The sequence below is a fragment of the Thermothelomyces thermophilus genome, chromosome 5, assembly GCF_000226095.1.
Source record: "Thermothelomyces thermophilus ATCC 42464 chromosome 5, complete sequence".
Classification (NCBI taxonomy): Eukaryota; Fungi; Ascomycota; class Sordariomycetes; order Sordariales; family Chaetomiaceae; genus Thermothelomyces; species Thermothelomyces thermophilus.
Window position 1 is genome coordinate 707,744 of NC_016476.1, and position 14,754 is coordinate 722,497.

The 14,754-nt window shown below is 45.4% G+C and overlaps 2 protein-coding genes across 2 annotated transcripts; both read right to left on the reverse strand.

Moving 5' to 3' along the window:
* Positions 1-573: 573 nt before the first annotated feature.
* MYCTH_2308030 (glycoside hydrolase family 94 protein) lies at positions 574-3,222 on the reverse strand. The gene has a single exon (XM_003664801.1). It carries the CDS (start codon positions 3,029-3,031, stop codon positions 656-658), a length of 2,376 nt encoding a protein of 791 aa, XP_003664849.1. The 5' UTR covers positions 3,032-3,222; the 3' UTR covers positions 574-655.
* Positions 3,223-10,642: 7,420 nt separating this feature from the next.
* Positions 10,643-10,849, reverse strand: MYCTH_2067066 (uncharacterized protein; the record flags this gene model as incomplete). The annotated part of the gene is made up of 1 exon (XM_003664802.1): positions 10,643-10,849. A coding segment is annotated over one exon (207 nt), but the record flags the coding sequence as incomplete, so codon positions are not given.
* Positions 10,850-14,754: the final 3,905 nt, after the last annotated feature.

Sequence of the window (14,754 nt, forward strand, 5' to 3'; positions counted from 1 at the left end):
TGTCTTGCGGAGATGCAACATCGTGGAAGTCCGGTAAAGGCCCGGGGCTGAGGAGAAACTGCGTCTGAGGCAGTACGCATAAAAGTTGCTCACCTCAACGTTACTATGGCGACATCCAGGCGGTTAATTAATTACCGCAAGGGCACAAGAGCCGCAGCCAGCCGGTTAGCGGTAACTCTGATGCGAAACAGGTCAGAGCCGCCTTAGAGAATAGGATTGTCGCGAACTGCCGACCCTCCCGATGCGGGACCCGGACCCGGAAAAAACAACTTGATTTCAGCGAGAGCCGCCGGTTCAAATGGTAGAACAAGCAAAAGACCGCCACCCGGATGCTCACATGGAGACGTAGCAGTCGTTGTGACCAAACCAATCGCGAGGTTGCCCTCCTCTTCGATCTGACACTTTTGCTTGGTCCCACCAAGCGAAGGTGTCCTGTTTGGGCGTTTTCTAGAGACACGAAGAAAAAGAGCGGGGAGTGCCAATTCCTTTAAACAAAAATGCCGACCCTGACGAATTAATGAGAAATGAGTGAATCCGTGGTATCCTCCAAAAAGCACACAAGCCACCAAAACCCTTTTGTTGGCCCCTCCACAGGGGAAGAAAAAGGAACAGGAAAAAAAGAAGTAGAAAAAAAAAAGAGAAAACTATCTAGCGCCTACTGAGGCACCAGAACCGAAACTTGATACGTCTCACCAGCCTTGAACTCGGTGATCTTGGGCTGCGGCAGGGTCTTGCCGCCGACGCTGACGACAACGTCCTGGACGTCGGCGCGGCGGACGTCCAAGCGGAAGGTGGCGCCGCGGAACTCGCGTGTCACCTTGATGGCGTCCCAGCCGCTGGGCAGCTGGGGCCGGACAACCAGACCGTCGGCTTCGCCGCGGAGCCCGCACAACCCCTCGATGACGCAGCGGTAGGCCCACGAGGAGGTACCCGTGTTGAAGAGCTGGCTGGACCGGCCGGCCGTCCGGGGGAACTGGTGCCAGCCGCCGCGGTAGTAGTTGGGCAGGAAGATAGGCAGCTGGCCGCGCTGGCGGTAGTCGGCCTCGCTGGGGCCGGGGATCAGCTGGCGGAGGTGCTTATAGGCGCGGTCCTGCTGCCCCCCGAGCCGGTACAGGCTGTGGACATAGAAGACGCTGGCGTGGTTGTACACGGCGCCGTTCTCCGCCGACCCGACCGCCTTCTGCGTCACGCGGCCAATGTCCTCGCGCATCTTGGTGAAGGGTGGCGCGAACATGACGACGCCGTAGGGGGTGTCGAGCTGGGCGTCGATCTCCGGCAACATTCTCGAGACCTGCTCCCGGCTGGCGGCGCCGCTGAGGATGGCGAAGGATTGCGGGTTGAGCCAGATGCGGCCCTCGAGGTCCTTCTTAATGCCGAAGACGACGTTGTCGTCGGTGATGCCGCGCGCGAACCAGTCGCCGTCCCAGAGGTACTTGTTGGCTGCGGCGTTGCACTCGTCGGCGCCCGCGCGGAAGCGCTCTGCCAGCTCGGTGGCGCCCTCGTGCTCGCAGACGCCGGCCCAGAGCTTGAGCGCGAAGGCGGTGGCGATCGTCAGCCAGCCCGACACGCCCTTGCCCCTGTAGCCGACCATGTTCATGGGGTCGCACCAGTCGCCCTGGGCGATGTAGCTGAGCCCTCGCTCGTCACGCAGCTTCAGGAGGAAGTCCATGGCGCGGCACAGGCGCTCAAAGACGGTGAAGTTGTCGCCGTTCTCGGTCCGGATGCGCTCCTTCAGCAGCCCGTAGTCCCCCGTCTCGGACAGGTACACCTCGAGCGTCAGAGGCAGCCACACGCAATGGTCGGTGTGAGGGATCTGGTTGATGTACTTGAGCTCGGCGCCCTCGGCGAGCAAGATGCCGTCCGGCATGGCGCCGCTGGCCTCCTGCTGCGAAAGGGCCGTGATCAAGGCCCTGCGCGACACCTCGGGCCTGATGTAGTTCATGCCCATGTTGTCCTGCAGGTAGTTTCGCGTCTGGGGATCGGTGGTCAAACGGTTGACGTCGCCGTGGTAGTAGACCTGGCGGGGCAGCCAGTTGTTGACAAAGTTGTCGAGCTCCTTGTCGGGCGTCTCGATGCGCAAGCAACCGCGCCCCCGCTCCATGTAGGCGGCATACTCGTCGGCCGTCCGCAGGAAGGCCTCCTTGCTCAGGTAGCGCGAGCGCATGGTGCGGATCTCGGCCTCGTCGTAGGCAGGACCGAACAGGAATCGGTACTCGCTCTCCTCGCCGGCATTAAGCTCGATGCGGTATTGGACGGCGGCCGTGGGCGTCTCGTATCGAGCATCCCTGCAAGTCAGCTTCGGCTCCTGCAGAGCGGAGGGGTTGTGGAGCCCGCCCTCGCCCTCAAAGGCCTGTTGATTGGCATCCCACGAGTCTGGCGGCGTCTCGCACAAGAAGTATGTCTTGTCCTTCAAGTACTTGTTCTTGAAGTAGTCGGCGGCCTTCTGGTACGGGGTAATGCAGCTGGCAACGACGCCGACCAGGTCCTCGCTCCATTCGGCGAACTGGTTCATCCATGACATGTAGCCGATGGGGAAGTAGGGCGTGACACTGATTCTGCGAGAGCGGCCGGAGATGTTGGTCACCTTGATGGTCCACAGCTCGGCGACGTCATGTGTCGGCAAGCCCATGACCATCTCGACGCGGATGCCCATGTGCTCGACCACCCAGGCGACATCGGTCTTGCCGACGGAAAAGACGAATCGGTCTGCCGTCGCCCGGACTGGCTCATATGGCGCCGAGAAGAGCTGGCCCGTCTCGAGGTCCTTGATGTAGACGAACCGGCCCGGGTGGTGGGCATAGTAGTTCGGCTCCGGCTGCATGAAGGTCTTGGCTTCAATGTTGGGTGCGTAGGCATACTTTGCCGGCTCCGGCTGCATGAATTGTGCAGTGGCATATCCGCGGCAGGTGATTTGGATCATCATCTTTTGGTTCCACAGGAAGCCGCCGGCCTTGGGCATGGCCGTTGGGCTCGTCAGCTCGTAGCGGGCCCCATTGTTAGAGGGATAGAGAAGCGAGCCTTCTTTCCTCATGTCGGTGTTGTTGCAGTGAGGACAGATGGGATCAGGGGCAAAGATAATAGTAGAGGAGTATGTGACAGAGTCCGTAGTCCCAAGCCTGTCCTGTTTGCTTGGAATCTATTATTTTTATTCTCTCTCAGGGATGTACCCACAGGGTGAAGACGAGGTAAAATTATAATAAAAAAACAAAAAAAATAAAAATAAAAATGGAAGAAAGTGCCGGTGGTCGCATGTCGAGCCACGCGCGCTGGGTAAGCCGTTACTTTCAATTGTTCAATCATTCGCGGCTTGCGGGAATCGGAAGCCGGAGGAGTCAATACTCTGGGCAACACGGGCTCGGCGGCGACCCAGGAGGCACAAGGTTGTAACCCGCGCCTTCTCACTGGCAGCTGACCACAACCTGCAATGCAAGCGCGTCCCAACAAACCCACAATTTCATCTGCAGGGGCGCTCGACCGGGAGAATTGGTTTTGGAAGAAAAGATAAGTCTCACCGCTCCCCTTTTTGACATTGACGAGCCCTCGGATGCGTTCTAGGTTGTCTTGGCTTCTCAGAACCGGGCGAACCGGCGCAAAAAGGCGACGATTGGGAAGCTCAGCGGCAGGCATCTCTCTGGTCAGCTGGCCTCTTCATTGCACTATGCCTGCAATTTCCAAAGTCTCCCTTTCTGGGAGAGACCATGGACAATTGGCCCGCCGGATTACCCGACAAGCCGCTAGCCGACGAAGGCCGTTGGGGTTGGTTTGTTGATGCTTGAACCTGTGCACGCACTCTGCAGATTCCGTGACATCCACGCAGTGGGGAACAGGTGGGCGAGACGGGAGAGTCTGATGTGGAGTGGACCCCGAGGGGGCCCCCACTCCTTCCTTGCACATGCCGGGGAGGGAGGGCGCGCAGGCCCCTAACTGTGAGTTATACAGCAGCTGTGGATGAATCAATCTGAAAACCGCTGGCAGTATTGTTGAGACGCGTTCTGATTCTCTCATTGGAGATGCGAGTTCAAAAGGAGGTAAAATTAATATTGTGTGACAAGCGCTCTGATTTTGGGGAGAACGGCCACATTTGCAAATGCATGCACTGGCACACAGAAGGCCCCTGCCAAACCCAGCAGCCAGTCAGATGGCAGGAGCGGGAGAAAGTGCAAAATCCCCCGAATGCGCACCTCGCCGGGTGCTCTTCCCGCTCCTCCGTCTTGTCGCTGGGGCCCACTAGTCTCGGAGCAGCAAGTGTGAGGAATTCATGGACAGAGATTCCACAGCCTTCGACTTGATCTGCAACTAAATTTGCTCTTTTGGTTTCTTCCACCATTGCCCCGCTCCTCGTTTAGGCATTGGACCGTGGATAAATTGAGACGAAAAGCCGGCAGAACGATCCGGGTTTCGGAGGCAGACAAATGACATCACTCGAGGCACCGGGGCCTGCGAAGAATTCAGGTTGGTTGCCAAGCGAGACCGGCAAAGAGCGGCAGAGCCGGTGGCGGGCGAGGTGGGAAAAGCCGCTTCTCGGAGCCAGGCGCCCCCATCACGGCCACAAGCGACCAAAAGGGAGCCTTGGGAGTTCGCAATCTCTTCAAACGTCCACGAAGGAGGTCGACTAGCACCATGAGCCTCCAACGGCTCGGTAAGCCCTAAATGGAGGCCAAGGTCCTTCATGGAGCGGTTCCGACAGTCTGGAGCATCGCGGCTCGCTAATGCTCCCCGCAAGGTCCTTTCTTGGCGCCTGGACGTTGCAATGGTCCCTTGCAGTTCCCGATATATCCCGCTGCGCCGGGAAGGGCCGTGGACATCCATGGATGGTACCGGTCGCCCTACAAATGGGAATGGACGCAAGATAAAAACGGAAAGCCCACCGCCTCTGACGATCACAGCATCCTTCTTCATTCGGTCCAGGCCGATGGCTGTCTTAAAGCGCCATTGGCCGGAATCCCGTTACTATCACACACCCGGCGTCTCAAAAAGGGTAAATCGTTACCGGTACTATACCTCCTGATGCTGCTTCTCTGTTCTATCGAATTTTCGGAAACTTCCCCAGCAGCTATGGCCGGAAACCAGACGTATTTCGCTGGGTCGAGCATGCCCTGGTATTACCCTATGTATATTAAGCAGGCGATGAGGTGCGGATCGCGCTAAGGTGCCTTTCTCCCATCAAGCAAGCTGGGCCCGCGGTCGTTCAGCCCTTTTCCGCGGTTCCAGGAAGCGCTATTTCGGTTTCATTCCCGATTCGTGTATCGGCGTAGTTAGAATGTTTCCCGACCTGGGCTCGGTTTATTAAGTCGTTGTTATAACTCCCTCACGGTGGTGGCAGTAGATCCTCGCAGCCGCAGCTGCTCCCTCTTCCCTCTTCAATGACGCATTCTGCCGAGCATCAAGACAGTGTCAGCCACCCCACAACATCAGGAAATTGGACATTACCGTGCCTTGCTTTTGAATCTCGGCCCAAGGAATAGCAGATTCGAAGTAGTGTCAAATACCTCACTTCGGAAACCGCGCGGTGCAAGTCGAAGAGAAAGGGCGTTAGAACTAAATAAGGACCGATTAGAAGAACAACTGCTGAAGCTTACTACTCCCATAACCGCGCTTTTTCCGAACCTGCTTAGTAACATGGGGTGTTATAAAACAGCTTTCTTCCAGCTAATTACGCCAGACTTCTAAAGGCTGCTATCCGCGCCTGTTAACTATGAGGGCTTGGTTCAAATCCTTCCACGTGCTAGTGACCAATGTTTTAAACTCAGCAATATCTCTCCGATAATTTGGCTATATAGGTACTCTGAAAGTGAAGTCCAACCATAAGTCGAACCCCCCATCAACGGAACAACCCATCAATGGAACACATGCCAAGCCCACACCGCAACTTCAACCCAACCACTTCAATCTACCACAACTTGCCTAACTTTTTCTCAAACCACTTCGAACTTCGTAGGTATATTTAACAGTCAAAGATGGCTTATACTAAACAAGATTTACAGGATACGGTTACAAAATACTACAATACTTGCTCTTTAATTCGAAGTATTAGCTAGGAATTCGGAATTCTAACTACTACCTTAATTTAACCGTATCTAAGGCAGTTAAATACGTTTAATTATAGCCGAACCGTGTTAGTCTCTTAGTTAGGTATAAGAAGAATAGCTTACCTAGTAGATATTAATCTAAGCTGCCTTAGGTCTTCTACTAACCTATTTGCAAATTAAGGAATTTGCTAGCTATATTCTCTAGATATAAAGAGCTAGCTATATAATAGTCGGAAAAGACTAGATAGCCTGATTTCTTTATAGAGACCTTATTCTTAAAACCTACTAAGCCTATAAGATAGAATTAGTCTATATTAATAGTATAACTAACTTAGTTATATGTAATTAGTAGCTATAACTAAGTTATCTAGCTATTAAGGATATCCTATTAGCTAACCATTAGAACTATAACGAATATAGTATTATAGAAGGGTAGGGAATTAACGGTCTAGTAGTTAGAAATGCTAAAATATATATAATTTAACGAAAGGTCCCTAGTTTATATGCCTAGACTTTATTCATTAAGTATATCTTAGTAATAGGGATATTACTCCCTCTAATTATTATCTTTAAGGGTAAGAGTCTTTAATAATAGTAGTTTCCTATTGATAAAACGGAATTAAAGGACTAGAAGTTTATAGTAACTAAAATAGGCTAGACTAATAATACTATTACGTTAGAATGGCTATAAGAGATATTTATCCCCTATATATAGCTATAAGATCTTTTATAACGATAACTCCTTATATTAGATGGTTATAATAGCCATATAACTAAGGATTTCATATAGGTATGTTTTAAGAATAACGTCTAGTTACTCTTTTTACCTTTATATACCTTATATATCCTCTAACTATTAGACTTGTTAGTCTTTTCCCCCTTAAAGTATACTTACTAGAAGCTCCTTAATAATATAACTTCCTAGACCGATTTGATAGTCCTAGGCAAGTAGTTAATGATTAAATGCATTGTAAGGGCTTGGAAAGAGGCTATTATAGCCCAGAATATTAAAGCAAGATAGAGGGCATTAGGGTTATAGCTAGTTTATATAGCTAAACCCCTAATAAATAGGCTATTATTAGAAAATTCTAATACTTCTAATAATATAGTCAATCCCAACGAATAGTCAGTACTAATCTAGAGTTCGGAACCTATTTAATACTCCTAGCTATTAAAAGTAGCTATCAAACTAGTATTCTATACGCTATGGAGGAAATTAAATATGTATAGTCAGCTAACCAACCTAGTCACTTAAAATTAGTACCCTTCTATATATAGGCTTTTACTTCGGAAGGTTGAAAAAGCGTTCGACCAGAAGAACTTTGAATTAGCTCGGTTATACCAGGAAAACGAAGCTCTAAAGGCATAGTTAGAAGCAGTTCGGCCGTCGAAGAGGAAGAGGGTAGTTACGGATCTAAACTAGTAGTTCGCTACAATTAAATAGGTCTATCAGGCGTAGATTGAAGCCGGCCGTATAGAGGACTCTGTAACCAAAGAAAGCGGCTTAGAAAGTATAGAATCAGTGGCTTCCTATATTGTAGTTAGTTAAACAGATTATAGTATATATAGTTAAAGATAATGTATAGGTATTGGTGCCAAGCTTTGCCAAGTGTTCTATTGATAGGTTATTCCGTTGATAGGGGGTCTGACTTAAACAACGGCTAGAGAGTACCTTATTTTCCTAACCCTTGCCTTGGCTAACATTGGTAAGGTACTTGGTAATAGAAGATGGTTTCCAATAGATAGAAGATAGTTCCAATTGATAGAAGAAGGTTAGTAAGTTATAAATAGTTCAAAAGATCGATATCTTCTTCCTACGTTAGCTAGCCCTATTGGCTCTATATAAGTAGAGGATAGGAACAAAGAACACTCTATTTGCTAACCCGTTTACTAGATCTACAGGCCTTATCTTATCTAGCCTTATATAATAGACGCGTCTGTAGACAACGTACTATATCAAGTCCCTTGCCCAGAAGAAAAAACGCAATGCCTACACTACAGCTCTAAATAGCTCTCAAACGCGCTTTCTTTCTATAGTAATATTATAATAGAAAGTAGTAGCGTTATCCCACTATTATAGTATCCTATATGTCTTCCTCTTAGCTACCTACGGCCCTACTCTGGCGTCTTCTATCTACAGCTCCTTCTAGGGGAGTCTTTAATGCCTTCTTACAAGGGCGTCTATATAGGCATTTGCCTTACATTACTTAAGCTGTAGTAGGTTAACCTCCTTAACGTGCCTAGTATTCGTTAACCAACTTACGTACGTAGCGTAGCTAGAAGTTGGTCTTCTATATATTATATTCGTAGCCGAGTCCTTTCCATTTGACCAGATACTTATATTTATCACGTATAAGCTTATAGTTTTAAATACGTTCGAGCTCGTACTCGTCTCCGGATTCTAAACCGCTATTAGTATAGCTGTCCTTAATAGGGTTAGGAGGTGGTATAGCGTAGTCGTACAGGTCGGTTCCGGGAGGAGTAGGCGATAGCTATACTATAGATATTATAAGATAGATGTCTATATTCGGCGGTAGTCGAAGATAGTATACTAGGCGGCTAACGCGTTTAACGACTTTAAAAGGTCTAGCGTACTATTAGGATAGTTTAGGCGACGGCCGTCCGGGTAAGTAGTAACCATAGTAGAGGCGTAGATATACTCGGTCGCCTGGCTTGAATTCGATGTCACGGTGGCTAGCGTCGTATCCGCGTTTGGCGTGGGCCGCTGCAAAGTCCATTGCCATCTGGGCGTCTTGGCGTAGATATTCGCGTAGGACTAGGATATCCTAAGCCGTTTTCGACGGCGCTGTTAACGCTTCTAGCGATCTAGCTGGTTTAAAACCATATAGCAGCTTATATGGAGATACGCTAACAGAAGCAGCGTATACGCTATTCAAATGCTACTAGAGCTACGGAAGTATAGTAGTCTAATTGTCATCTGGTTTCTTATAGACGAAGAAGCGTAGAGCGATTTCTACCGTTTAGTTCTTTCGCTTTGTAAGACCGTCTCCCTATAGGTAGTATACAGTAGTTATTAATAGCTTCGTGCCTAACGCTTTCCATATACTAATCTATAGCTCGGATATAAATTTATGGTCATGGTCAGATATAACAGCGGTTAGTACTCCCTAGTTAGATAGGAGCAGTTATTACATTAATATATAGCCCTAGTCCATAGTGGTATAGTTAGAGTAGCTAGGTATAAGGAGCGTTCGTTTAGACGATTTGCAAGATATAGTTATCATTAAATCAAACTTATTATATCTGTTTAAATACTATAGCATTCTAGCTAATAGGACTAATAGTAACGCTACTATAAAGTCGATAGTAATTACTTATATAGGTAATATATCTAATAGACAAATTAGCTAGTAGTCGCCTATAGGAAGATTACAATCGGTAGTATTAACTTGATAGATAGGGTAGTACTTTATATAGTCCTATATATACCTAGTTTTTCTATCGATCACAATGCTACGTAAGTTGTATATCATTCTATTAGTTCCGAAGTAATGCTTCTTATCGTAAGCTAAGCTTAGGATATATTACACAAGGCTCGACAGAACATATAGCGCGTATATACTATCTAGGCAAATGTAGTAGAGGAGCTCGTCAATTAGGATAAACAGCAGCCCGCGGCACGAAAAAATAGCGATGCCCTTATCGTCGACGGTCCTATCCACGCGGTTATTTTTCAAATCGTCTATAATAGTAGTATACTTAGCATCAGCCTTATAACCGTTAACAAACTTTGCCTTAAGTTTAGGATCTATCCGCGCCTTGGCGAAGGTAAACCAGACGTCGTCAAGTATAGCTAATCTATCTGGTCGTTTGGAAGGTTCGGGGTCCTCTAAGGCTCTTAATCTGCTTAAGGCGTCCGGTACGAAGTTAAGTCTTCTAGGTAGGTAGTAGACTTTGAGGTCGTACTATAATAGGTAGATAGATACGTTAATTAGGCAATGGTTAGTATAGTCGGTTAAACTCATATCTAGATTAGTTTGTTCTATAATACTACGTATAGTGGTATAGTTAGTTAGAACGATGACTAGTATATACGCTAAATAGACCATCGTACGTAGTTTATAAATTACCTATACCAAATAAGCGACTTCCCATTCGGAAGGTCTGTATCGCATTTTAGCCTTCGTTAATAGGCGGCTTAGGAACATAACCGGCAGCACTTGGTTAGCTAGGATAGGATTACCCGGGCGCTAGTCGTATCCGTCGTAAGTATAGAAGACTATAACGCCAAATCCGTATTCTAAATAGCCGTCGAGTTAAATATATAGCTGCTTGTTAGGATTGAAGTGGTAGAGAATTATTGGGTTTTCGTGACAAATGGCCTTCTATAGGGCGGCAAAGGACGCTTTTTCTTGCTTGGTTAGCTCAAAGAAAGTACGGCTATAGTAGCCTATCCTCTGGGTACGGTTGCCAATTTCTAGTTCACCGGTTTTTCGGCTATACGTAAGCAGGTTAGTCTTGCGTTTCTAGAGTGGCTTAGCGATCTTTGTATAGTATAGAATCAAGTGTTATAGGAAACTAGTAGTACCTAAGTACTGTTCTAGTGCTTTTAACGTATATAGAAAGAATAACTATTTAAACGCTTTAATATACTAATCCGTATTAATAAGGCTAAGACTATCTACACGAAAGCCAAGTAGTTCTACATTTAGGTAGCCGATATATAACTTAGTAGGCGAGATAGCAATATTCTTCTTGCGAAATAGATTGAAAATAGTCTTTAAATACCGTATATAATCCTCGGCTATATCTAAGAAGATAACGATATCGTTAATAAATGTATAATAGTAGAAAGAATACGGTTATAACAACTGGTCTATAAACCGTTATATATATATAGGCAAGTTACGATATCCTATAAGCGCTATAATCGGCTGTTCCAGACCGTAAGGGCTGATTAGCGTAAACCTGTCACGATATAAAAGATATATACCAAATTAATAGAAAAACGACGTTATGTCAATTACTATAATGAATTTCTTCCTATATAGAGCTGTAATGATCTTTAACTATAGTAGTAATAGGTAGTTATTAGAAATAGTAACCTTGTTCAAACTATATAGATCGATAATAACACGGCCCTTAGTAACTCCCTTGACGGTATACTAGACAACGAAAACAGGATAGGCAAAAGGAGTGACGTCCTTCGCGAACCGCAATTTGCCCTATTGATAGAGGGCGTCAAAGGTTTTATCTAAGACTTCCCTGTCCCTCTAGCTTAACAGGTACACACAGGAGCGTACTTTCTAATGTTACTAGCCTTCTACAAGTGGCACTTTCATCTACTCATTCTATAGAATATTAATTAGACTAGCGTCGTTGTGACGAACCCAACTCAGACTTCTTCTGAAAGGGTCCAGACGGAGGTAGGTGAAGCGGGACAAGCGTACAGGTCGTCTAAGGGATTCGGTGAAGCCAAAGGGTTTACAACAACACTTAGAGTTATCTCTCACAGTAATTAGCAATGCTTGGTATAAGTACTATAATTATAATTGTTACCACTAGTGAACTCCCAGAGTCCACCATAACGAGTGACTATCTACATGTATATATACTTCTGTCGATCGCTTATAGTCCCCTTCTATCCTGTCCTTAGATCACCTTTAGTAGCTAGCTATCCTCTGCTATCTTTCCCTTTTGGCAATTGTTTACCCGTGGTAGCCTGCGCTCCCTAGCGATCCCATGTCAGCCTCGCTTTGTGCCCTTCTTGATTGGTGGCTCATTTAGCCTGCTGTACCCTACCGGGTTGCGGTATATGGTTGGCTTGTGACACGATGCCCCCTCTTCAGGGCTTTCGACCCGAAAGCTTCTTATGACTTGTTTCAAATACTACTAACACCCCCTTTTCTTAATAGGTAATGTCCTTCTTCTGCTAACTTCCTTTTGCTATAGCTAATCGTATTCCTAGGAATCGTCGCGATCTCAAACGTAAACGACACGCCATTGCGATCAAAATTAAGTAAGAGGGTTACGAAGTCGCTATGCCTTGTAAGCGTTATTAGAATGCGAAGCTATAGAAGTGTTATATGATGATAGAAGGTTTGAACAAGTGTTAAAATTGTATTTATATAGGCAAGAAGTATAGTAGTCCAAACATCGCAGATGCCTATAGGTTCCTTGTTATTTTCCTTCATAGCCTTAGGTTACTAACTGTCTTAGTCCTTTCGAATTTGTCGGAGCAGGAGAAGGTTTCGAAAGAGATTGCTAAGACCAAGGCGTTGCTTACTTAGACGCTAAGCCGTTTAAGTCGATTACGTCGTTTATAGCAATCTCTGCGCGATCGTGGTACCGAAGTTTTTCGTCGTGGCGTAGCTCGTCTAGAGGAGGAGGAAGAATTAGATACCCCTCTGCCGATATCGGAGACGCAGACCCTCACAGGTTAGGCTCAGGTGTTAGGTACTTTTGACGTGCTTAATTAGGAGTTGATCGGGTTAGATTCTAGTCCTAATTCTAGCAGGTTCCCTTCTTTTTCTATTAGGGAATGGGCTTTAGAGCTAGTTCTTATAGCTAGTTAGGATTCCGCTAGTAGAACTGCTCTAGTTTCTTAGGGCAATTTAGGTTTTTAATAGGTTCCTATAAGTTATCTTCTAGTCCAAAATCGAGCCATTTAACTAGATACTATAGTTCCCTATTAATAATATATAAATCTAGAATTTCTTTGACGTCCTATTCTTCTTCTTCGTCCTCTGCTTCAATATATATAGCAACCTTAGCGTTCTTTGGTACTGGTTTGAGAAGTGAAATATAAAAAACATCTATCTATAGTCGTATAGATGATAGTAACGATAGTCGGTAGTTAGATATCGAAATTCGTTCTTTGATAATAAAGGGTCTGACCTTCTTAAAGTCTAGCTTTATGCTTGGTCGTTTGGTTCGTAAGTTTCGTACGATTAGGTAGACTTTGTCTCCCCTCTCTAGGCAAGGTCCTTTGAGCCTATGTTTGTTATAGTAATTCTTCATTCTGGTCCTGACAAATTCGAGTTCCTTTTTAAGCTTTTTATATAGTGCGTACATTTGTTCCGCTTTGACTGCTGCTCTCGGCATTGTAACCTCTGGTCCTTGCCTAAGGTCTGTTTTATATCTGTAGTTCGCGAAGAACAGTGTGACTTTAGTTGTTTCCGTTAGCGTTATATTATAAGCAAGTTATACTATTAGTAATAATATAACCTAGTCATTTTACTAGTAGTTGACGTAAGAACGGAGATATTACTTGATAACTTGGTTTAGTCGCTCCGTTTGTCTGTTAGTCTATAGGTGATATGCTATTAATAGCTTGCTATTAACGCCTAATCGTTACATTAACGCTTACTAGAACTTTAACGCAAACTTCGTATCTCTGTCGGTAATCTATTCCTGCGGCTAAGCATGTACTAATGTAACTTGCCGATAGATTACATCTGCTAACTGTTCCGCTATCTAGGACTCCTTGTAAGGAAAGAAGTATACCTACTTAGTCAGGCGATCTACTATAGTAAGAATACTATTATAGGTTACTCCTATAGCTATGTCCTTGGATTCTGGCAGCTTCGTGATAAAGTCTATTGTAACTAAACTCTATGGTTTGTCAGCTATTAGTAGTGGCTAAAGTAGCCTATATGGCTTATATCGTGCCGTTTTGCTCCGATTATGGATATTATAGTTCCGTACGACTTCCTTAACTTGTGCCGTTAACTATGGAAAGTCGTAGTGTTTCTTGACTTATATAACAGTCTTTATAACTCCTTTGTATCCTCCGAGTTTCGACTTGTAGAGTTCTCGAATCATCCGTAGCTGTTAATCTTTGTTGTAGATGTATGCTTTGCCTCGGTACTAGAGTTTCCTATCTTTTTCTTCTACTCCGTTAGGTACTACTATTCTAGGTACTGCTTAATACTATGCCTCGTTAATCCTTTCTTCTCGAAAGATTATATAGTATTCTAGGAACGAGTCGAGTAGATCATCTTCTACGGGTATCTACGCTTCGTAATATAGCGTTCCGTCTGTCCGTTCCTTGAATAACAGTAGTATCGTTCCTATTTATCCTTCCGTGTAATCCGTTTATTGACTTAAGATATCTACTTGTACGTTCTCTTTATCCTTCTTATAATGGATCTTAAAGTTAAATTCTACGAGGAATTCTACCTATCGTATTTATCATCTGTTAAGCTCCTTTGTCGTCATGAAGTATTATAGGTTCTTGTAATCTATATATACTTGTACCGGTTTAATCGTGCCGCTAAGGTATAGTTGCCATTCCTTAAAAGCTTTGACAATCGTAAGTAGTTCCTTGTTGTAGATCGGATAATTAAGACATAGTCTATCAAGCTTCTTTGAAAAGAAGGCTATAGGATATAGCTTTCCTTGTCTATCTCGTTATCCTAATTGTCTTCTGATGGCATAGTCTAAAGCGTCCGTTTCTACCTTGAATAGTTTCTTAGGGTCTGGTAGTACTAGTACTAGATCTTTAGTAATGGCATTATAGATCTATATAAATGCTTACTTGTATTACTCTTCCCATTGGAATTTAGCGTTCTTCCTAGTAAGTTCGTGTAAAGGTCGTACGATCGCTCTAAAGTTCTTGATAAACATCTGGTAGAAGTTTGTAAATCTAATAAAGCTTCGTACTTCCGTAACTAACGTTAGTTATAGCCAATTCTTGATAGCTTTAACCTTTAAAGGTTCTATCTGAATTTGTCCTAGGGATATCTTGTATCCCAAAAAGACT